The sequence below is a fragment of the Neophocaena asiaeorientalis genome, unplaced genomic scaffold (assembly GCF_003031525.2).
Source record: "Neophocaena asiaeorientalis asiaeorientalis breed wild unplaced genomic scaffold, Neophocaena_asiaeorientalis_V1.1 scaffold204, whole genome shotgun sequence".
In the NCBI taxonomy this organism is placed as follows: domain Eukaryota; kingdom Metazoa; phylum Chordata; class Mammalia; order Artiodactyla; family Phocoenidae; genus Neophocaena; species Neophocaena asiaeorientalis.
The window spans coordinates 5,748,015-5,770,462 of record NW_020173922.1 but is presented as its reverse complement, the minus strand read 5'-3'; the positions used below and the strand labels follow the sequence as shown (position 1 = coordinate 5,770,462).

General features: G+C 40.8%; 2 protein-coding genes across 3 annotated transcripts in view; both read right to left on the bottom strand.

The window, feature by feature from the left end:
• Positions 1–22,448, bottom strand: part of LOC112404344 (protocadherin alpha-C2) — a 102,582-nt gene that overhangs the window by 65,796 nt on the left and 14,338 nt on the right. Inside the window, exon 2 of one of the 2 annotated variants that reach the window (XM_024752238.1) lies at positions 13,717–13,720. The exons of the other annotated variant lie outside the window; for it this stretch is intronic. Coding sequence (XP_024608006.1) covers positions 13,717–13,720 — 4 coding nt within the window. The remainder of the gene's footprint in view (positions 1–13,716; positions 13,721–22,448) is intronic. 2 annotated transcript variants of the gene reach the window in all.
• Positions 5,679–8,131, bottom strand: PCDHAC1 (protocadherin alpha subfamily C, 1). The gene is given in 5 exon segments (XM_024752240.1): positions 5,679–7,395; positions 7,397–7,516; positions 7,518–7,606; positions 7,608–7,714; positions 7,717–8,131. Coding segments are annotated over 5 exon segments (2,448 nt in total).

Sequence of the window (22,448 nt, the reverse complement as noted above, 5' to 3'; positions counted from 1 at the left end):
TAAATTAGCCAGACACAAAAACATAATCATACCATACGATTCTATTTTTATGATGTTGGAATTCATGATAATAGTTGTATTTCAGAAGGGAGTAAAGATAGAGGAGGCTGAGCGGGGCTCAGGGTGCTGGTAATGCTCTCCTACTTCTTTACCTCTGTGGTGATTACATGATTCTGTTGATTTTGAAATGTTCAGCACGTTATACATATACGATATATGAACTTTTATGTATGTTATACTTGAATTAAAAAATTTTTAAATATGATTTGCATGAAGCAGATCATACCATACTTAGGGGAATTTTTCAGCTTTAAATCCATACATTAAAAATAACAAAACCTGAAAAACAATAAGCTATATAAGAAGCTAGAAATCAAATAGCAAATGGAACATAAAGAAAATATTAGGAAGTAAATAATGTTTAAAGCAGAAATCAATTAAATAGAAAGCAAATATACAAGCAAGAGAATCCCAAAAGCCAGGTTAGTCCTTGAAAGGCTAATATAATAAGCTACTTCCAAGTCTAACCAGGAAAAATGAGAGGTGACAATAACATAAGATTGGAAAGAGGAATATCACTACAGATCCTGTAGATGTTACAAAGATCACAAAGAGGATATTATAAAAAACTTTATGCCAAAATATTTGAAAATTTACATGAAATTAACATATTTCTGGAAAAAGAGAATTCACAGAAATGAAACAAGAAGAATAAAAATATGAATATTTCTCTTACTAATAAAGAAATGTGATTTCATGATTTAAAACTTTCCCACAAAGAAAACTTAAGGCACAGAGAACATTCCTAGTGAATTCTACTAGATATTTAAGACAGAAATAACACCAATCTTAACAAACATGACCAGAGACTAGAAAAAAAGGAGAGGAAGAAAAAAACACTTCCAACTTGTTTAATAAGGCCAGCATAACCTTGATACCAAATCCTTAAAAGAAAGGAAAATGACATGCCAATCTCAAGTGATGAATTACAGATGCCGAAACCCACTATTAAGATGTCTTAATTGGTTGTTTTTATTTTGTATGAACATCATTTTGATTCTAAACAAAACAGCTGTAATCTTTGCTTAAAGATTCTAAGGAATAAACATAATGTGCCCGAATTCAGAGAGTACATTTTGTGGTATGTCAATAGAGCTCAGCTATGAAAACAGTATATGTGTACATGGCAAACAGATGACTCTAGGAACAGCCAACAATTTGGGTTGGGACAGAAAGGCTTTTCTCTTTCTCTGCAGCATAGGAGACAACGTGACTGCATGTTCATTCCTAGATTCCAAGACAAGTTCTATGTTTATAGCTTGAGGAAGAAATTCTTATCCTAATTCTTTTTCATAAATGCAGTATAAAAGAGACATGTGGTTTCCTGACCCACTCTCATCTCATCAATTAAAATTGGGAACAAGGTGAATAACCACCTTTATCATTAAGTTTTGGTTTTAAAGAATAATCCTTACCAATAAATTCCTTTTTCCCATACTTTAATCAGAGTCCTAGATTGTGATTTATATTCATTTGACGTTCTGCCAAATGCTATATCTGATATTCACATTACACGCATTTGAGCAATGTAAAAACTTCTTAGCAATTTAGTCTACCTTCATCCCAAGCCAGCTAAAGTGTACTTAGTCTCTGGAATATTATTGTTTCCCTCTAACTGCAAATATTGAAGGCAACAAAAATCAATAGGTCATTAACATTATCAGATGTTGCCAAAACTTTCCCACTCATACATCTCCCAAAAGCATTGCTTTTCTTTTTTCTACTCAAGTTATAACGCTCTTTTTCTCTCCTTTTCACTAGTTTGAGGTTTTTGCATTATACAGTGAATACTATTGTGCTATCTATTTACATATTATTTAATCTGAATATATATCATCTACCTTGCACGCTTCCTTAGTTACTGCACTCTAAAGTTTTTCGGCGTGTGGTTATCAGCTTCAAAGTCAAAATAGATATAAGGAAACATCCAATTAACCTATGGGAAAGTCTACTTAAGGAATATATGTTAGCAAATAAAAACACCCAGAATGCCAAAAACATTCTACCACTCTGTTAACAAACGACACTGCAAAGGGGAAATATTTTATACTCCATAGATCCTGGCAAAAGAGAAACTGCTTTAATCCCAGAAGAACGATACACTAATAAAACATTGGTATGTTTAAAATATAATTTTCATGTGGAATTTTTAATAAAGTCAGTTGTATGCTGTTGTGCGTTTTTGCTACATTAATATTTACTACCTTAAAAAATTGCCAATGCAACTAATTTTAAATAGTAGAGTTTACACCTCAGATACCATCTAAAAAATTAAATTGTCTATCAAGAATTTTTTTTTTTTTTTTTGGCGGCACGCGGGCCTCTCACTGTTGTGGCCTCTCCGGTTGCGGAGCACAGGCTCCGGACGCACAGGCTCAGCGGCCATGGCTCACGTGCCGAGCCGCGGAGTATCTTCCCGGACCGGGGCACGAACCCGTGTTCCCTGCATCGGCAGGCGGACTCTCAACCACTGCACCACCAGGGAAGCCCTATCAAGAATTTTAACAGAAAAAATTGCCATGAAACTCGTGTTGTCTACTTGTTGCACAGTGGGTCAATTTTGGTTATATCTGTTAAATATTAACAAAGAAGAGATACAGATAAAAGGTTTTCCTGAATTTTTTTTTCTTCCTGAATTTCTTAAGTTAATTTTTTTTAGTATTGTAAATTATACTAACATACACTCTAAACTAAAATAAGACAGAAGAGCTTAGAGTTAGAACAAAATATAAACACATATGCATCAACATGATTCTGTGTGACTCAGGCACACAGTTAAAATTATGAAATTTCACACTTTTCAAAGGATATATGTTTTATAAAACTGAAGCAACAAATGCCTTATTTCTAGAATTCTGTAGTTGTTCTTAAGGCATTCAGTGAACACTATGATAAGCATTCTTTTCTAAAGAATCAAGATTGGATCAATATGCACTTGAATAGGAAGAAGTAAATAATAAATGCCTGTGTTGAATTACAAATACTACAGCTTTACAGAAGTTATTTTCCCCATGTTTTTATACATCAAACTTTCTATATATATGAGGAATTATCCAGCCCACAAAAATTAACAGACAATGAACAACCTAAAAAGCGAAATACCAACAATGATGGAAAAAGACTGTCCAACTGGATGAGTGAGATGGCACAATAGCCCTGCACGTCTAAACAGTATATCTCTGTTACTTTATCACTCACATAAGTTTAAAAATTCTGTGGCAGGGGACATTTTCCTCTGTTATTAACTACATTTTTTTTCCTTTTAAGTAGATAATTTTCCTTCTAACTCTCAGATCCATTGATCTTCTTATCACTTACTTATGTTTCCTTGGTAGTCTAGTCAAAATGTTTCTCTCAAACAATTCCTGATTCTCAAACTGCATAGACATTGCTGGTATCCTTATCTCTCCTTGTTACAGAAAGCAATGAAATAAAAGAAATAAATGGTGAATTTTCTTAATAGAGTTTATACACTGTGTTTTGATACCTGAAATACTAACATTTTGTGCACCAATTTTCTCCCTTAAAATTAACTGCATTTTAATTTTCATTCACTGCAAAGTTCACAGTGTTATGATGTGCATCCCTACTAATCACTTTGTTATCTACAGGAACTGGACTCTTATTTAACCCCAGAATACAGCACTGAGATTTTTCATGCTAGCTCTAGGACCAGAAAATCCCTGTTGTGTTGTTTCATGATTATATATCATAAGGAAGAAAATAATATGTTTGAAAATAGCCTTTAAACTGTTAACTATATATACACGTAGAGATAAAAGTTAAGTTAAAGTTTTTCCCTCTATGTTGAAGAGTGTTTCCAGCCAATTAATATATTCACAAATTTAATTATTCATTCATCAGCAAGTATTTACTAATCATATATATTGGATTCCATTATATCATGTGTGAATATTAATTATGCAAAATTATAATGGATGCAAATCTATTTTATTTGCAGTTAACATAATTATTTGAAGGAAAATAACTTATCCAATTTTCTCTCTTATTACCTAGAAGAGTAGAACATTCCCTTCGTTCCCTTCCCTAATTTCTGCACAACCTTTCTCTTGTATCCATGATCTCCATGAGAAGTTGGAAAGTAATATTGTAAAGTTGCTAAGCCAATTGCTCCCACTCCACTCAGAAAGTTTTGAAATGCCAAACAGATAAACTGAGGTATAATTTAATTTTATTAGATGCATTACTCCCAAATATGGTATTTACTTACTTCTAAGTATACTGGTTTCTAAAGTAATAAGAATATTAAATCCAAGTTGAATGGACTTTGAATGGTAAGTGCACCTTTGAACACACAAATGTTTCTGACATAACAATTACTCATCTGTCTTCTTTGTGAAATATATCAATAAGAACACAAAATAAGAGGTTGTCAAGTCCTATACCCAATCATCTTTATCTTCTTTCTGTCAGTACAAATAGGTGTTTTGAGATATGCCTAGAATTTTTATGTACCTACAAATACTGTGTGGAACTATTAGCTGTGTTTTGGAGCATCATTCTAAAAAAAGACTACTTTGTCAAGACGGGGCTCATTGTAAAATATAGCCTAGAGAGTATGCTGCATTTTATTAAACGGTATAGCATTCACAATCCAATTCAACAGCTATCTCTACCACAAAGCTTCCTATGATTTCCTCCTCCCTGCCTAGATGTTCTCTCATGTTATCTCTCTCCCTTCTTTGAACATCCACTGCAATTTACTTTTACATGTCTTAGGTTATCATCATTTTTAAATCATGTATTGTAATGGTTTGAATAAACGTCTCATCGTCCATGATATTAAGTTTGTATTACACAAAGACTCTTACATAATTTTCATTCTCACCTTAGGAATCAGAATGCCTTACACATATCTGTTGCTCAAAATATTTCTAATGAAGGGATATTTGCTTTAAGTAATTCCTTAAAGAAATTCGTAAAAGGAATTATTTAAAGACACCCCAGGGGAATTCCCTGGTGGCACAGTGGTTAAGAATGCACCTGCCAATGCAGGGGACACAGGTTCAAGCCCTGGTCCGGGAAGATCCCACATGCCGCGGAGCTACGAAGCCCATGCGCCACAACTACTAGAGCCTGTGCTCTAGAGCACTGAGCCCATGTGCCACAACTACTGAAGCCTGCATGCCTAGAGCCTGGGCTCTGCAACAAGAGAAGCCACCGCAATGAGAAGTACGCACACTGAAACAAAGAGTAGCCCCTGCTCACCACAACTAGAGAAAGCCCACGAGCAGCAACGAAGACCCAACACAGCCAAAAATAAGTAAATAAAAATAAATATTTTTTTTTAAAAGACCCGCCAGGTTGTTTATTACCTGTACCAGAAACTTTGGTGCTTTTTTTAAAATTTTAGACCTTTATGCTATATTATTTTAGTTGTTCTGTAATAGGTTTGAATTTCTTACCTTGCTTTCTCAAAAATAAACTGTAACCTTCTTGAGGCCAAGGTCAGTCTCTTTTAACGCCTATATCTTCCCAGAATCCTTAGCACAGGGGATGCTAAGCAGGAGCATTCCATTCATTGGATTAAATGTTGCCAAAGGCTCGTCTAAGAAACATTTCAGAAATGGCTAGTGGTCATTTCCTGGTCAAGGGAATCAAATCCCATAAAATTTGCTTACCACGGCATTTACATTTGCATGATCCCCTTTCCTATTGTGAATCTGAATACAGGATATTGGCACATTCAGTTCTATCCCAGAGGCCAAATTTCTCAGGTCAGCAGCAGTGTATTCCCCACGCAACAGCAAACTGTTATTGTCAGAACCAAGTCCCAGAGAGGCCCGACAGAGGTAGGTCTGAGAAAGTCTTTCGACTGTAGTGACATCTATTGTGGCAGATGTCATGCAAGGATTCAAAGCCATCTTGCTCCCATATCTCAACTCCTCTGGAGAGCGACAGCAGCTCTGAGAGCAACAACCTGGGATCTGGCTCAACTTGCTACTCACAAAGAAAAGTAAGCACCCCAGAAATAAAAAGGAAATACAGGCCAGAGCAATTACTAAATACAGGTTCTGGGCAGAAAGGTGCCTGCCTTTTTCCCAGCCATCTTCAAAGTCTGGAAGGACCCGAGGGACAGAGTTGCTCAACAGAACGCCCAGTGTGACAGAGGTGGAAAGTGATGGGTCTCCATGGTCCCGAACCACTACCACCACCCTCTGTTTAACTGCATCAGTGGGAAGAACTAAGCGAGCAGTATGGAGCTCTCCCATATTGGCTGAAATTCTAAAAAGGCTCGAGTCAGAAGCCTGAGAGATGTGGTAAGAAAGCCAAGCATTGGAGCCACTGTCTGCATCCTCTGCTACCACTTTTGTGACCAGGTGTCCTGTTCTGGCAGAGTGGGGCACAATTTCCACCGGGACAGAGCCATTTCTGGGCAAGGGAAACAAGATGACTGGAGCATTGTCGTTCCTGTCTACCACAAACAAGTTCACAGTCACTGTTGCACTTCTGGGAGGAATGCCACCATCCTGGGCTTCCACTTGGAAGTGACACTCCCTGAGCTGCTCAAAGTCAAAGGAAATTTTGGCAGTGATAGCCCCACTGGAGGAATCTACTGCCACCAAGTTAGAGGCTGCCTGCCCTTCAGAGATAATATCCAACAGCTCATAAAAGATGACACCATTCTTCCCCAGATCTGGGTCCTGGGCAAACACACATCCTAGGGAGGTCCCAGGGCCATTGTTTTCTGCCACAAGAAGTTCCTGTTTCGGTTGAGGAAAGTTTGGTGTATTGTCGTTCACATCAGCAACTGACACAGTCAGTGTCCTGCGGGTGCTAAGTGGGGGCGAGCCACCATCTAAGGCGGTGATCAGGACCTGGTATTCACTGATCTGCTCCCGGTCCAACGGCCCACCAGTCAGCAAGCTGTAGTAGTTGTCAAAGGAAGCCTTCAGCTTAAAAGGGCCTCCAGCGGACATGCTACAAACGACCTTACCATTGGGACCAAGGTCCTCATCCCTTACACTGAGAGCAATCACTGTGCCAGCGGCGGTGTCCTCGGAAACTGGACTGGAGAAAGTGGGGTGGTTCACATAGGGATCGTGATCGTTCACATCAGTCACTTCCACCAGCAGTTTGGCGGTGCTGGCTAGACCGAAGGCGCCTTCATCCCTCGCCTCGATGTATGCCTCCAATAGCGTTTCAGGCGGACCTAGTGAAGCAGCTACCCGCAATTCCCCATTTCTAGGGTGCACGTGAAAGTGGTGTCGCAGCTTTGCCTGCGTGCTATTGCTTAAGGAGTACCGGATTTCCCCATTGGAGCCTTCATCCGGGTCCGAGGCTTGAACTCGGAATAACACAGTCCCGTTGGGGGGACTCTGGCACCTTGGTGCGGTATACTGAGCGCTCAAATACAGGTGCATTGTCGTTTGTGTCCACCACGGCGATGGTGACTTGTGCGTCTCCGGAGCGCGCCGGCGACCCGCCGTCCCGGAGTGAGCACCAGCCGGTGGGTGGCACGCTGCTCCCGATCCAGCCCTTTCTCCAATACCAACTCCGGGTATTCGCTGCCGTCGACCCGCGCACGACCCCATGTCCAGGCGAAAGTGCTGGCTGGGGCTCAGGCTGTAGCTTAGCACCCCATTGCTTCCCTCGTTGGCATCTTGGGCATTAGGGAGAGTAAAACGGGCTCCGGCATCAGGAACTCGGGAATGTGCAACTGCACGTCGCCGGCAGGGAAGTGAGGCGAGTTGTCGTTGGTGTCCAGGACGTGAACGTGAATATTGTGCAGCTCCAGCGGGTCCTCCAGCACCAGCTCATAGGTCAGAACGCAGGCAGCTTTGTCCCCGCACAGCCGTTCGCGATCCGCCGGCTCTCTGACCACCAAGCTTCCGCTGGCCAGATCGACCTCGAAGTAGGGCTCGCCGTGGCTGGAAAGGAAGCGAAAGTTCCGCAAGGACAGAGCGGCCGCTGACAGCCTCAAGTCCTGAGCAACACTGCCTACGGCTACGCCCCGTTCGGTCTCCTCCGACACGGAGTATTCGAGCTGTCCCGCCGCAGAGCCGCAGGAGACCCACAAACACAGAACCGCCACCCTCCAGCCCACCATCCTCCCTCCCTCTCGGCGTCCTCGTTCCACCAGCGGTGACCCGGGACCATGCTCCGGACTCCCGGAGATCACAAGCCGTGGTTTTAAAAAAGAAAAAAACGAGGGCCGACCGGCCGCTGCTGCCGACTGGAGGTGCAGAGACCGCCGACGTTCGCCTTCCGAATACCGGAATTGCCCGGGGCCGGCCGGCTGCAAGCTAGGCTTGCCAGACTGGAGGCTTGGCAGCCGTCTGGGAAAGCGGAGCGGACCGGGTGCGGAGGAGTGCAGCGCCGCCTAGGGGTGCAGAGACGAGGTAAACCGCCGGCGTTGGGGAAGCGCGGTCTCCGTTCCCAGCCAGCTGGAATCTCGCCCCGCGCCCCGGCAGCGAGCGCGGGGCGGGGCTCGGAAGACGCCCCCAACAACTAATACGCCTTCCCTTAAACGGCGTTTCCTAGCCCTGAGACCGCCGCGGTCTTAATGTCCACAACCTCTCCCTGAAGGTTGAGGTTGTACTGGGGCTGAGGTCGGCTAGCGTTTCTCCGCGACTGCTTGAAAGCGGAGCGTCGGGTCCCGGGTACTCGGACCCACTGACTCCCTACATTGCCCGCGGAGAGGGCGGAACTCCGACAGGAACCGCGGGGCGGAGGCGCTGATAGGCGGAACCGTGACCGTGAACCACGACACCTTCGAGGCTTAAGGAAACAGGAGCCCACAAAGCAAGTGCTGGGATGCATTCCGTGCTGGATTCTCAGCCTCTCCGCTGCGGGTTTAAGTCTCTTCCTGCACCTTCTTATATCCCGGGAGCTGCCAAGATTTCAGTAGAGGCTACCAGCGAGAGGCAGATTGGGAAGCTTCCCCGGGATTCTCGCTTTTCAAGACACAAAAGTGTGCGAGCTCAATTCCGGTTCCACGTTTCCGCTTTTTTGCGGATCAGCAGTTTCTCGTTCCCCAGGAGGCCCTACTGGGAGTGCTTTGCAAGCGGCCCCCGACGCTGTGGGCGAGGGAGGAGGTTAGCACCAAAAACTCAGAAAGATTGACAACTCATCCCCAAACAGGACGTGCAAAGTGAAGGGGAGAGAAAGTACTGAGATACTTTACAGAGTGTGACCAGAAAACTGTTCTGCAAATTTGCTCTCTGTAAATGTTTAGAAAACAGCACTGAGGTGGGGTAAGAACTGGCTTGATACCCATAAATTCTCCAGCTTTGTTTTTTGGCCGGTCTTCACGGAAATCGGGACAGTGATCTGTTTTAAGAAAAAGAGCTCTTGGCCGCAATAAATACTGCCAGATTCCACCTAGCACCCAATAACCAGTGGCTTCTCCAGAGAGGGAGGAGAGCTGAAAAAGAGACTGACATTAAACACTAAATTCCTCACTCAAATCCTTCTTTTAATACAATTGTAGTGTCCAAAGGCCCAGGAACCAAAATTTGAAAGACAAAAGCCAAATAGAGATAAAGAATTGAAGCTTTCAGGGCATTATATTTCCTGGTCAGAAAACTGCCTAAAAGTATCAATAATTATTGAAGCTGAGTACAGGATACGTGGGGTTAATTACACAATTCTCTCAACTTTAGTGTATGTTTGAATATTTCTCTAATAATTTTTTAAATTGTCAGTTAAGATGGAGGTGGGGGCAGGAGTAGATAGGCAGCTCCAGCTTTCTGGTTTTAAGACTAAAAGTGGGATTGGTAACTTCAGTGTGCCACTAAGAACCAGTCTCCTCTGACCATCACAAACCCATTCCTTATTTCTTCCAAGGAAGTAGGGGCAGGCTGCCACATAAGGCAATGTAAGTATATAGTAAATGCCCCTGACTAATTTGTCTTTCCGAACTAGGGAACCAAAAAAATCATTGACGCCAAGTCTTGAATAAAATTAAAGCGAGAAACCTGTCAGCCCGTTGAAATGTTGTTCGGTAGAGTCATAAGCATAGCCATCACTGGGGAATCCTCATTAGGATGTGAAATAACTAATAAAAATTGAATTGATTCCTCACCAAGTTTCAGAACCAAAACTGATTTTCTACTTCAGTGTGAGAGATTATTAGGATTTGCATTTTCTCAATTTAATGCTGCTAACCAAGCTAACTGCTTTGGGGTAAAAGGTTATACTTTTCGCTTTTCCATTAGCAGCAGATGAAATGCACCTGGAGAGATGTACTCAACTTTTGCAAGGCCCGTGAATTTTACACCTGCGATCAAGCTTCTTATTATCCCGGGTTTAGGAGGATAGCGAGGCAGGAGGTAGATGGGCTCCAGGCTAGACATTTACAACTAGCCTCCTGCTCACACTTCCTGGGGTTAGAAGAAGATGGGCTCCAGGCCGGACATTCATCACCAGCCCCCTGTTTACATCACATACAAGAGACAAATGGGCTCCAGAACTACATATTTATGACCGGACTCCAGTCTATATTTCGAGATCTGCACCTTGATGTAAAAACCAGCAACAGAAATAGGATAAATAACTGGACATTGGACATTTTTATGGCAGGAACCGAGTGGGACTAAACCCTGTTAAAAGATCAAGAGTTCATACATTTCCCATCCTTGGGGCAAGGGAAATATTGCACATGCTTAGAAAAGGCTCCTTGGGGGTCAAAAGGGAGGGGGCACCACCCCATAATATGTGATGCTAAGGCCATCCCATAGCCTCTGGGCTGTTGTGCACGCATGTTGGGGAGGGTCCTAAGGCAGGGCAGGTGTGGAAAAAGAAACCAGATAATTGGCCAAAGGTAAACAAAGACCCAGAAGAACTGCCCTATATAGATGACTTAACCACCTCTTTACTGAACTCCTCCTCATTAAGGAGGGCACCTACACCCTTTCTCTCTGCGTGTACATCTCTGCCTTGCTTCTATCTTAACTAAACAAACTGTGCTCTCCCACTTGTTGTTGTGCTGTGTCTCTAATAATAAACTTTGTACCTCTTTTTACAGTTTTGCCTCTGTGAGAAATGCATTTTTCACTGGGAGCAAGAGCCAGGGGGTGTGGCAGCTAGGATTCCTGGTTTTCATCCAGGCTACCCACGTTCAATTCCTGGGCAAGGAATTAAGATCTCGCTTCACGCCATCACTCACTTCTGCCTCTCCGAGATCAATAGGATGTGTGGGTGTGGATTAGGAAGTGGGGAGAAAGGAAAACACATACTGAGAATCAGCATGGAAAATCCTGACAAAAACTCTCCCCCATTCACACACTTCTCAGACTTTTGGCTTCCCTTTTCTCCTGTTTCTGTTTAAACTGCCACTGATGTTTATTTTAAAAAGATTTAATTAGTCTCACGAATAAGTAGATAGAGCTCTCCTAGTAGAATTTGTCCCACCATCTGGCTCCCTATCTTTAGGCATAACCGGGATTTGTGGGAACGTGGTATTTACTGACATAAACTGGAGTTTGTGGGAAAGCAATATTTGCTCATATAAACTGGGATCTGTGGGAAAGCAACATTTAGGAGATACTTGGGATATTTGGATATCCCAAAGATGAGAAAGTCTCAAGACTTTTTTGTTTTGTATAAGATTGCTAGGTGAATAAAATCGTAAATTAACAAAACTTCTCTTTAGCAGAACCTTTCCTTTCTAATATTTCATTTGGCCAGTTTATGGCATTTTCCATAGTGTCTCCTAATTCAAATATTTTCAAGCTTTTAATTAGGTGGAAGTGCAAGTTTAAGTGGACTCTGTGCAAAAACATTGTTCTGATTTCTGCTTGGGTTCTATTGCAAAGACTGTTATTATAAAGCTCTCCCACCAAACTTGGCCGTAATCTGGAAATTCAAGAGATTTCTAGCCATATGCATAAGTTCATATTAGAGATATTGAAGCCAAACAGGAGAATAATCTGAATACCCACCAAAGAGTTTGTCAGCAAAAGGATACTGTACTTTAAATAAGATTTTCTTAGTGCTTAAGATTATTCCCTGGGAGTATGTTATGTATTTATGGGAACTAAATTGAAAGACTGGACATGACAATCACGTTAAGCAAATTTTCATCCTGTAAAATAGCTTCACGTAGTGTTAAAATCAAGCCTAACAGGGTGGGAGTTGTTTGAGGGTAGAGATCTGTATCACTCAATTTTGTTTCTTAAATATCCAGCTAAGCTTTGGGCATGTAAATTAAGTGGCTATGTATCTCAATACATAGCAGCCTGGCCTATGTCATTCATTGTTTCTTTTTTTACTTGAACACCTTACCAATGGCACACTGCTATAGAATTTCTTAAGTTTGTACTACCAAGTTTTTCTCCATAATATAATATCATTTAAAATGTCATAGACCCTTTTTCAGCTGCATCACATACCTTTTTTATGATGGATTAAAAACTAAAATTCACATTTGTTTTTTTCTAGATGTTATTAAGCCACAGATCAAAAAGTCCTAGACTTTTTTTTTTAATTTATTTATTTTTGGCTGCGTTGGGTCTTTGTTGCTGCACGCAGACTTTCTCTAGTTGCAGGGAGCGGGGGCTACTCTTCATTGCGGTACGTGGGCTTCTCATTGCGGTGGCTTCTCTTGTTGTGGAGCATGGGCTCTAGGGCGCGCAGGCTTCAGTAGTTGTGGCACACGGGCTCAGTAGTTGTGGCTCACGGGCTCTAGAGTGCAGGCTCAGTAGTTGTGGCGCATGGGCTTAGTTGCTTCACGGCATGTGGGATCCTCCCGGACCAGGGCTCAAACCCGTGTCCCCCACATTGGCAGGCAGATTCTTAACCGCTGCGCCACCAGGGAAGTCCCAGTCCTAGACTTTTATACTTAATTTTTTAACTCAAATTTGCTGAATGTCATTGTGTTAAGAGCTAGCCAATCTGATTCAATCACATATTTTACCTATATCAAACTTCATATTCATACATAATTGGTAAGCAGTCACACCAGATCTTCCTCTGAGCTTCAGAAAAAGATTTTCATCAAGTGTGGCTGAAAAGGAAGGCTTGCAACCACTACCAACCACCCTACCTGACACCAGTTTATTAGGAGCACCTAACCTAAAATAAAGATCTGAGAAAGACACTATCAACATTCTCCAAAAAGGACTCTACACAACTCCCACATTATATTAAGTTTCAAAACAAAGTATTTCCAGATCATTATTGTGATATATATTTAAAAGAAAGTTGATAAAAATTTGACAGCTGTCACAAAAAAAAATGGCCATCTTAATTTTAAACAGTAAAAACACTAGAATTTTTCCCATGAAAAATCAGGAGCATAACACCACACTTCATGTCATAGTTATTATTCAATACTGAGTTGGATATTCTGGACAACACAAGATAAGGAAGTGTGTGTGTGTGTGTGTGTGTGTGTGTGTGTGTGTGTTAAAAAGGAGTATAAAACATACTGTTAGATGATAAATTTATAGGTAATATAATTTTCTACTCATAAAATCCCAGAGAATTAAAGAAAAAATAATTAGAACTAAAAAAGAGCTCAATGAGATGATTAGCTTAAAAATAAAAAACATACCTTTCCTACATACCTTCAATAACTAGACAAAAAGTGGGATTTCTATCAATTATGGATAAATGAAAATAAACACTTCAATTTAATAAAGTTATATCTTTTTAGGCTCCGGACGCACAGGCTCAGCGTCCATGGCTCACGGGCCTAGCCGCTTCGCGGCATGTGGGATCTTCCCAGACCGGGGCACAAACCCGTATCCCCTGCATTGGCAGGCAGACTCTCAACCACTGCACCACCAGGGAAGCCCTAAAGCTGTATCTTTGATGAAACTCTTTAAAACATTTGAACTTCAACCATAGTATATATGAAGAGAAGTTACCAAGTGCCATGAAGATTGAACTAAGATAAGAGAAAATGCTGAGATAGGATTCCTGCCACTGGAGACCTTGGGAAAAGCTGGTAGATTGGAGTTTTCCAGAGTAGTGCTTCACACTGAGATATAAAACCAAAGGTCCCTTGTTTGGAACAAAAACATCTAGGTACATAGGCTAAATCAGGCAGCGTTTTCCTGTAAACCCATTTGTCAGCGCAAAATAGGAGAGAAAGCAGGACTGAATGTGATAGTGAGCAGAGGCACCATTGTTTCAAGAGTGAACCTAAGGATATGGTAAAGTTAAGAGAAAACTCTAGATGACAAATTGCTCTGCAGCTGCCAGTTTTCATTAGTTGGAGGTATGTAAAAACTAAGGTACACGCAAACTCCTCTAACGAACGGTAAACAAGGAAATGATCACGTTAGTCCAGAGCACTGCTGGCCCATCCATTTACACTTTCCACCTGCAGATAGCTGGTCCTAAAGGAACTCCTCTCAAAGGTAAATAGTAATCAAAAAAGAGCCAACATAGGATCTATATAAATATTACAAGAAGGAATAAGAAAATAAATATGAAAAATAACAGATGAGAACACACAGGTCTCTGGAACTTCCCTGGTGGTCCAGTGGTTAAGACTCCATGCTTCCACTGCAGGGGGCACAGGGTCGATCCCTGGTCAGGGAACTAAGATCCCACATAAGGCATGGCCCGGCCAAAACAAAAAGCAAAAAACAGAAAAACCCCACAGGTCTCTAGAGGTCTCTAGTCAGAAGATTTATGAAACAATTTTAAAGGGGCTCAGAGAATTAAGAACTCAAAACAAAGATACAGAATTTCAAAATGAAAAGGCCACAAAAGACCATGAAAACTGAGCTGATGCAATTCATGAAATAAATGGAAGAGAAATATAAAATCAGAAATAACAGAATATAATAATAGAAATTAAAGCCACATTGGAAACAGTAAAAAAGTGTACAGGCTCTGCTTGGTACATAGTCAAGAACAAGAAGAAACATTTGAGAAGGCTGAGAAAAATAAACAGAAAGAACAAACTTCCCGTTTCAGCTCCAACATGTAAAGAGCTTAGAATTTATCACTCCTTTCCTTATAATAACAACAAGAAAAGCTGGATACATGGCTTTTCCTGAACCCATCAGAGAACTGAGTTTACAGGGAAAATCTCCGCCCTGAAATCTGGAGAAACAAGCAAATCCAGAGAGTCACAGCCAAGATCTTCTTCCACGGAGCAGAAGCCACTAGAGCCAGAGGCTGGTAGGGAACACTTAAATGGAAATTTTGACAAATTGCTGAAGGCTGAGTTGTGGACTATCTTGAGAGTGAGAAACTCCTGGAGGGCACAGTTGGGGCCCCCTACACCCAATTTTACGGGCTTTACTTTCAGGAACCCCACTAGGTTCTCAAAGCGAACATCCAAGAAACATTCCCTTGTAGCTCTGGCAGGGAGAGAGGAAGAGTACTCCTTCTGAGATATGCCCAGAGGCTTCTCCTTTTAAAAAAGCAATTGTATGTAACAATATGTATAAATGTATTGCTGGGCCTATAATATTTAGAAATGAAACAACTTTGCCAATTACAGTACAAAGGAGGTGGATAGAAGAACAGCTGTATTAGATAAGGAAAGGACAACAGATGGTAATTCTGATCCACATCAACAAATGAACAGAACCAGAAATGGCAAATAAGAAACACTATAGGGCTTCCCTGGTGGTGCAGTGGTTGAGAGTCCGCCTGCCGATGCAGGGGACACGGGTTCGTGCCCCGGTCTGGGAAGATCCCACATGCCGCGGAGCGGCTGGGCCCGTGAGCCATGGCCACTGAGCCTGTGTGTCCGGAGCCTGTGCTCCGCAGCGGGAGAGGCTACAACAGTGAGAGGCCTGCATACACAAAAAAAAAGAAAAAGAAAAGAAACGCTATAAATATATAATTGCTTTCCTTTTTTCTCTCAGCATCTTTAAAAGATATAAAATTATATAATGTACTTTCGGGTTTGTAACATATAGAGATATATATTCGTTTCCTGCAGCTGCTGCAAAAAAATTACCACACATTGGGTGGCTTAAGACAGTTTTTCTCACAGTTCTGGAGGGGAGAAATCCAAACTCAAGGTGTTTGAGGGGCTGTACTGGAGGCTTCTGGAGGCTCTAGTGGAGATTCCATTCCTTGCCTCATACAGCTTTTGGTGGCTATTTGCATTGCTCCAATCTCTGCTTCTATCTTCACATGGCCTTCCCTCTGTGTCTGTGTCTTCCCTTATTCTATCTCTTATTAAAAAAAAAAACTTCTCATTGGAATTAGTGCCCACCTGGAAAATCCAGGATGAACTCATCTGAAGATCCTTAACTTAATTACATCTTCAAAGTCCTTTTTTTCCTAATAGGTCACTTTCATAGGTTCCAGGGGTTAGGAAGTGGACATATCGTTTTGGAGGCCACAGTTCAACCCACTATAAGATGTAATAGCTATAATAATAATAAAGCAAAAAGGGTGGAAGAAAAAGAGCTATATAGGAGTAATATCTTTCTGTCTTAATAGAATTAAGTTAATATAAATCTGGAGATACTGTTAAGTTATAACGTATATAGTAAATTCTAGAGAAACCACGGAGAAAATAACTCAAAAATACAGTTTAAAAAAAATACAGTTTAAAATTCATTGAAGGGGGCATCCCTGGTGGTGCAGTGGTTAAGAATTCGCCTGCCAATGCAGGGGACACAGGTTCGAGCCCTGGTCCGGGAAGATCCCACATGCCGCGGAGCAACTAAGCCCGTGCACCACAACTACTGAGCCTGTGCTCTAGAGCCCGCGAGCCCCAACTACTGAAGCCCACGTGCCTAGAGCCCATGCTCCACAGCATGAGAAGCCACTGCAATGAGAAGCCCGCGCACCGCAACAAAGAGCAGCCCCAGCTCGCTGCAACTAGAGAAAGCCTGTGTGCAGAAACGAAGACCCAATGCTGCCAAAATAAATAAACAAATAAATAATTTTTTAAAGATGAAAATATTAAGGAATAAATTTAACAAAAGAAATATAAAATGCATACTCTGAAGACTATAAAACATTGTTGAAAGGAATTAAAGAAAATGTAAACAAATGGGGGGAAAATCCCATGCTCATGAAGATAGTATAATTTCATACTGTTAAAATGGCAATACTCCCCCAAGTGATCTACAGAGTCAACAAATTCCCTGTCAAAAGTAAGCTGGCTTTTTGCAGAAATTGACAAACTGATCCTAAAATTCATAAGAAAATGCAAGAACACCCAGAACAGCCAAAACAATATTGATAAAAAAGAACAAAGTAAAAAAAAAAAAAAAAAAGAACAAAGTTGGAGCACTAATGATTCTTGATTTAAAAACTAGGTACAAAGTTACAATAATCAAGAGAATGTGGTAGTGGGATAAGGATAGACATATACATCAATGGAATATAATTGAGAATCCAGAAATAAATTCCCACATTTATTCATCAGTTGATTTTCAACAATGGTTCCCAAACACTTCAATGGGAAAAGAATAATTCTTTTTCAATAAGTGATATCAAGACAACTGAATATCTACTTGCAAAGGAATGAAGTTGGACCACTACATCACATTATATACAAAAATTAACTCAAAATGGATCAAATGACACCAGCAAGATGTCAGAATAGAAAGTTCCAGCCCTAATTGTCCCACAAAAATATCAATTCATAATGATATATGTAATAAAATACCCTTGCAAAAATTCCATAATCAAGAAGTTGGGAGTACCTAAGTGAGCATAAAGCTGAAACAGCTGTATTGAAACAAATAAGAATAATTTTACTTTACTCACATCAGCCCCTCCCCCAAGCTGGCACAGCTCAGCACCAGGAAAAAACACCCTGGTTCATTACTCCACCTTCAAGTGGAAAGAGAAGAGTAGAGCATGTGTCCAATGTTTCAGCTTCTGGGAGGGCTGCCTGGGGGACTAGTTTTTATATTGCCTCGCTCAGAGAACTGATGGAACTGGCGTAGTTTGGATGCCTGAGAGCCGTGAAGAACAAAAAATAGCAAGGGGGCAGCTAGCTCCCTTGGGAAGGAGAAAGAAGAGTGTGAATCCAGCCTTTCAGGTTTTTGGAGGGCTGCTCAAGGAACTGGTATCTTTCTCACCTGACTTGGAACTGTCAGGGAACCAAGATACTTTAGATGCCTAGTGGCCACTGAGAACAAGGGAGAACAGCTTGCTGCTATAGAACCAGAAAATTGAAATGTGACAGAAAGACAGTAGAAGGAGCAAGAGAGATCATTTTAAAGTATCTGATCAAGAGATGCAAAAAGAAAAAATAGTGAAAAGGAATGAAGAAAGACTATGGGACTTAAGGGACACCATTAAAAGAAATAATCACTGGAGTTTCAGAAGAAGAGAGAGAGAGAAAAGGGTACAAAGCTTATATAAATAGTGATGAGAACTTCCCAAACCTGGGGAGGGATTTGGACATCCAAGTTCATGAAGTCAATAGGTCACCCCAAATTTTCAATGCAAAACCATCTTCTTCAAGACAAATTATAATAAAACTGTATAAAATCAAAGATGAAAAGAGAATTTTTAAAGCAACAAGAGAAAAAAGTTTATATTAAACAAGACAACCCCTATAAGGCTATCAGCAGATTTCTCAGCAGGAGAAATATGCCAGGAGAGCGTGGGATGATATATTCAAAGAGCTGAAAGAAAATAAATGCCAACCGTGAACACTTTTCTCTACAAAGTTGACCTTCAGAAATGAAGGTGAGGGGCTTCCCTGGTGGCGCAGTGGTTGAGAGTCCGCCTGCCGATGCAGGGGACACGGGTTCGTGCCCCGGTCCGGGAAGATCCCACATGGTGCGGAGCGGCTAGGCCTGTGAGCCATGGCCGCTGAGCCTGCGCGTCCGGAGCCTATGCTCCACAGCGGGAGAGGCCACAACAGTGAGAGGCCCGTGTATCGCAAAATAAAATAAAATATTGAAGGTGAGGACTTCCCTGGTGATGCAGTGGTTAAGAATCCACCTGCCAATGCAGGGGACACAGGTTCGAGCCTTGGTCCGGGAAGATCCCACATGTCGCAGAGCAACTAAGCCTGTGCACCACAACTACTGAGCCTGCATTCTAGAGCTTGCGTATCACAACTACTGAAGCCTGCATGCCTAGAGACTGTGCTCCACAACAAGAGAAGCCACTGCGGTGAGAAGTCTGTGCACCGCAAGGAAGAGTAGCCCTGCTCGCCGCAACTAGAGAAAGCCCACGCACAGCAATGAAAACCCAGAACAGCCAAAGCTAAATAAATTAATTAATTTGAAAAAGAAAAAGAAATGGAGGTGAGATAAAGACTTTCCCAAACAAACAAAAGCTGAGGGAGTTCATCACCATTAGATGTGCCTTACAAGAAATGCTGAAAGGAGTTCTTCAAGCTGAAATGAAAGGCTACTATCTGGTAGCATGAAAACATATGAAAATACACAATACACTTATAACGGTAAGTATATAGTCAGATTCAGAATAATCTAATACTGTAATATGATGGCATAATAACCACTTAACTCTAGTGTAAGGGTTAAAAAACAAAAGTGTAAAAAATAGATATAGCTAAAAACAAATAGATATAGCTATAATCATTTGCTAACGGATACACAATATAAAAAGATGTCAAGGACTTCCCTGGTGAGGCAGTGGTTAAGAATCCGCCTGCCAGTGCAGGGGACACGGGTTCAAGCCCTGGTCCGGGAAGATCCCACATGCCGCGGAGCAAATAAGCCCATGTGCCACAACTACTGAGCCTGCGCTCTAGAGCCTGCGAGCCACTACTACTGAGCCCGCATGCCACAACTACTGAAGCCCACACACCTAGAGCCTGTGCTCCACAACAAGAGAAGCCACCGCAATGAGAAGTCCATGCACCACAACCAAGAGTAGCCCCTGCTCGCTGCAACAAGAGAAAGCCTGCGCGCAGCAACAAAGACCCAACACAGACAAAAATAAATAAATAAATAAATTTATTTTTAAAAAAGATGTCAATTATGGCAACAAAAACAAAAAATAAAGTAAGGGAAGAAGGCTTCCCTGGTGGCACAGTGGTTAAGAATCCTCCTGCCGATTCAGGGGACATGGGTTTGAGCCCTGGTCCGGGAAGATCCCACATGCCGCAGAGCAACTAAGCCCATGCACCACAAATACTGAGCCTGCACTATAGAGCCCATGAGCCACAACTACTGAGCCTGCATGCCACACTACTGAAGCCTGCGTGCCTAGAGCCTGTGCTTCGCAACAAGAGAAGCCACCACAGTGAGAAGCCCACGCACTGCAACGAAGAGTAGCCCCTGCTCACCTCAACTAGAGAAAAGCCCGCGTGCGGCAACAAAGACCCAATGCAGTAAAAAAAAATGGATAAATAAAATAAATTTTAAAAAATAAATAAAAATAAAGGGGAGAGTAGAAGAGTAGAGTTTTTGTATGTGATAAAAGTTATCAGCTTGAAATAGGCTGTTATAGCTATAAGACATTTCAAGTAAGCCACAGGGTAACCACAAAAAAAACAAACAAAAAACTATAGTACATATGTACACACAAGATAAAGAAAAGGGAATCATAGTATACCCCAATGGAAAATCATCAGTTCACAAAAGAAGATAGCAAGAGAGGAGGAAGAGAACAAAGGAACTACAAAACAACCAGAAAACAATGAACAAGATGGCAATAGTAAGTTCTTGCCTATCAATTATTACTTTAAATGTAAGTGGAATAAATTGTCCAATCAAAAGGCACAGAATGGCTGAATAGGTTTAAAAAAAAAAGAAAAAGAATAAACCAGCTACATGTTGCCTCCAAGACATTCCCTCTCAAAATGAAGATATGGAAAAAAGACACTCCATGCAAATGGAAACCAAAAGAGAGAGCAGAGGTATCTATACTTGTATCAGACAAAATCGACTGTAAGTCGATTAAGTAGAAAACTGTAACAAGAGACAAAGAAAGCCATTAATAGTGATAAAGTGGTCAATTCATCAAAAGGATATAATAATTGTAAATAAATATGCACCTAACATCAGAGTACATAAATATATAAAACAAATACTAACAGATCTGAAGGAACTAAGAGACAACATTACAATATCCACTTTCATCAATGAATAGATCATCCAGAAAGAAAACCAATGAGGAAACATTGAACTTGAACTATAATTTACACCCAATGTACCTAACGGATATACACAGAACATTTCATCCAAGGGCAGCAGAATATACATTCTTCTCAAGCACACATGGACATTCTCCAGGATAGATCAGATATTAGGTTCAAAACAAGTGTAAGCAAATTTTAAAAGACTGAAATCATATGAAGTATCTTTTCCAACCACAATGGTCTAATATGCGGAAATTAACACACTCTTGGAAACCAATGGGTCAAAGATGAAATCAATGGGAAATTCAAAAATACCTTGAAACAAGTGAAAATGAAAACACAACATATCAAAACTTATGAGGTGAAGCAAAAGCAGTGCTAAGAAGGAGGTTTATAGCAATAAATGCCTACATTAAGAAAAAATGACCTAACTTATGTGGAATCTAACAAACAAACTCATAGATACAGAAAACAAATTGGTAGTTGCCAGATGCAATGGGTGGAGGGTGGGTGAAATGGGTGAAGGTGGTCAAGAGACAAACTGACAGTTATAAAATAAATAAGCCCTGGTGATGTAATGAACAGCATGACTACAGGTGACTATAGTTAATAATGCTGTATTATATATTTGAAAGTTGCTAAAGAATAGATCTTAAAAGTTCTCATTAAAAGAAAAAAATTTTTGTAACTATGTATAGTGATGAACGTTAAGTAGATTTATTGTGGTGATCATTTCACAATATATACAAATATTGAATCATTAGGTTGTACATCTGAAACTAATATAGTATTATATGTAAATTATATTTGTTTAAATTAAATTTAAAAACAAATGTTTGTTAAATGAATTTAATTAATGAATGTTCAATCTAAAAGGAAGACCTTCCTAACTAAACCTAGAGACCTTAAAATCCATAACGAAAGAGAAATTTTTAAAACACTTTTAGATGGCAAGATATACCCTAAACAAATCAATATATAGGAGGAAAAATATTTGTGGTATAGATGGAAGATAAAAGCTAATTATTTGGGACTTCCACAGCCAAAAATAAAAAGATAAATAAATTAATTAATTTTCTAAAAATGATACATCCAGAGTGTGGAGTACTACACAGCTATTAAAAGTGTCAGACTTGTAGGGATTTCCACGAGGTATTGGTGACTGAGAAATGTAAAACGGATTATCTCTTCTAATAAATTATCCAAAAGAAACAATAACAAAAAAAACCCCACCAGGTATATGCATGTGAATGAATAATTAACTGAACATAAAAATGTTAAAGGAAATCATATTGGTTATCAGACAGGGGAACAGTGATGTGTCTAGAGGAAAATGAGGAGGGAGCAAACAAAAAAAGATTTTCTAAAAAGAAAGAAATATGCACCTTTAAAAAGATGTTATGTTAAAAGTTATGGCACTGTT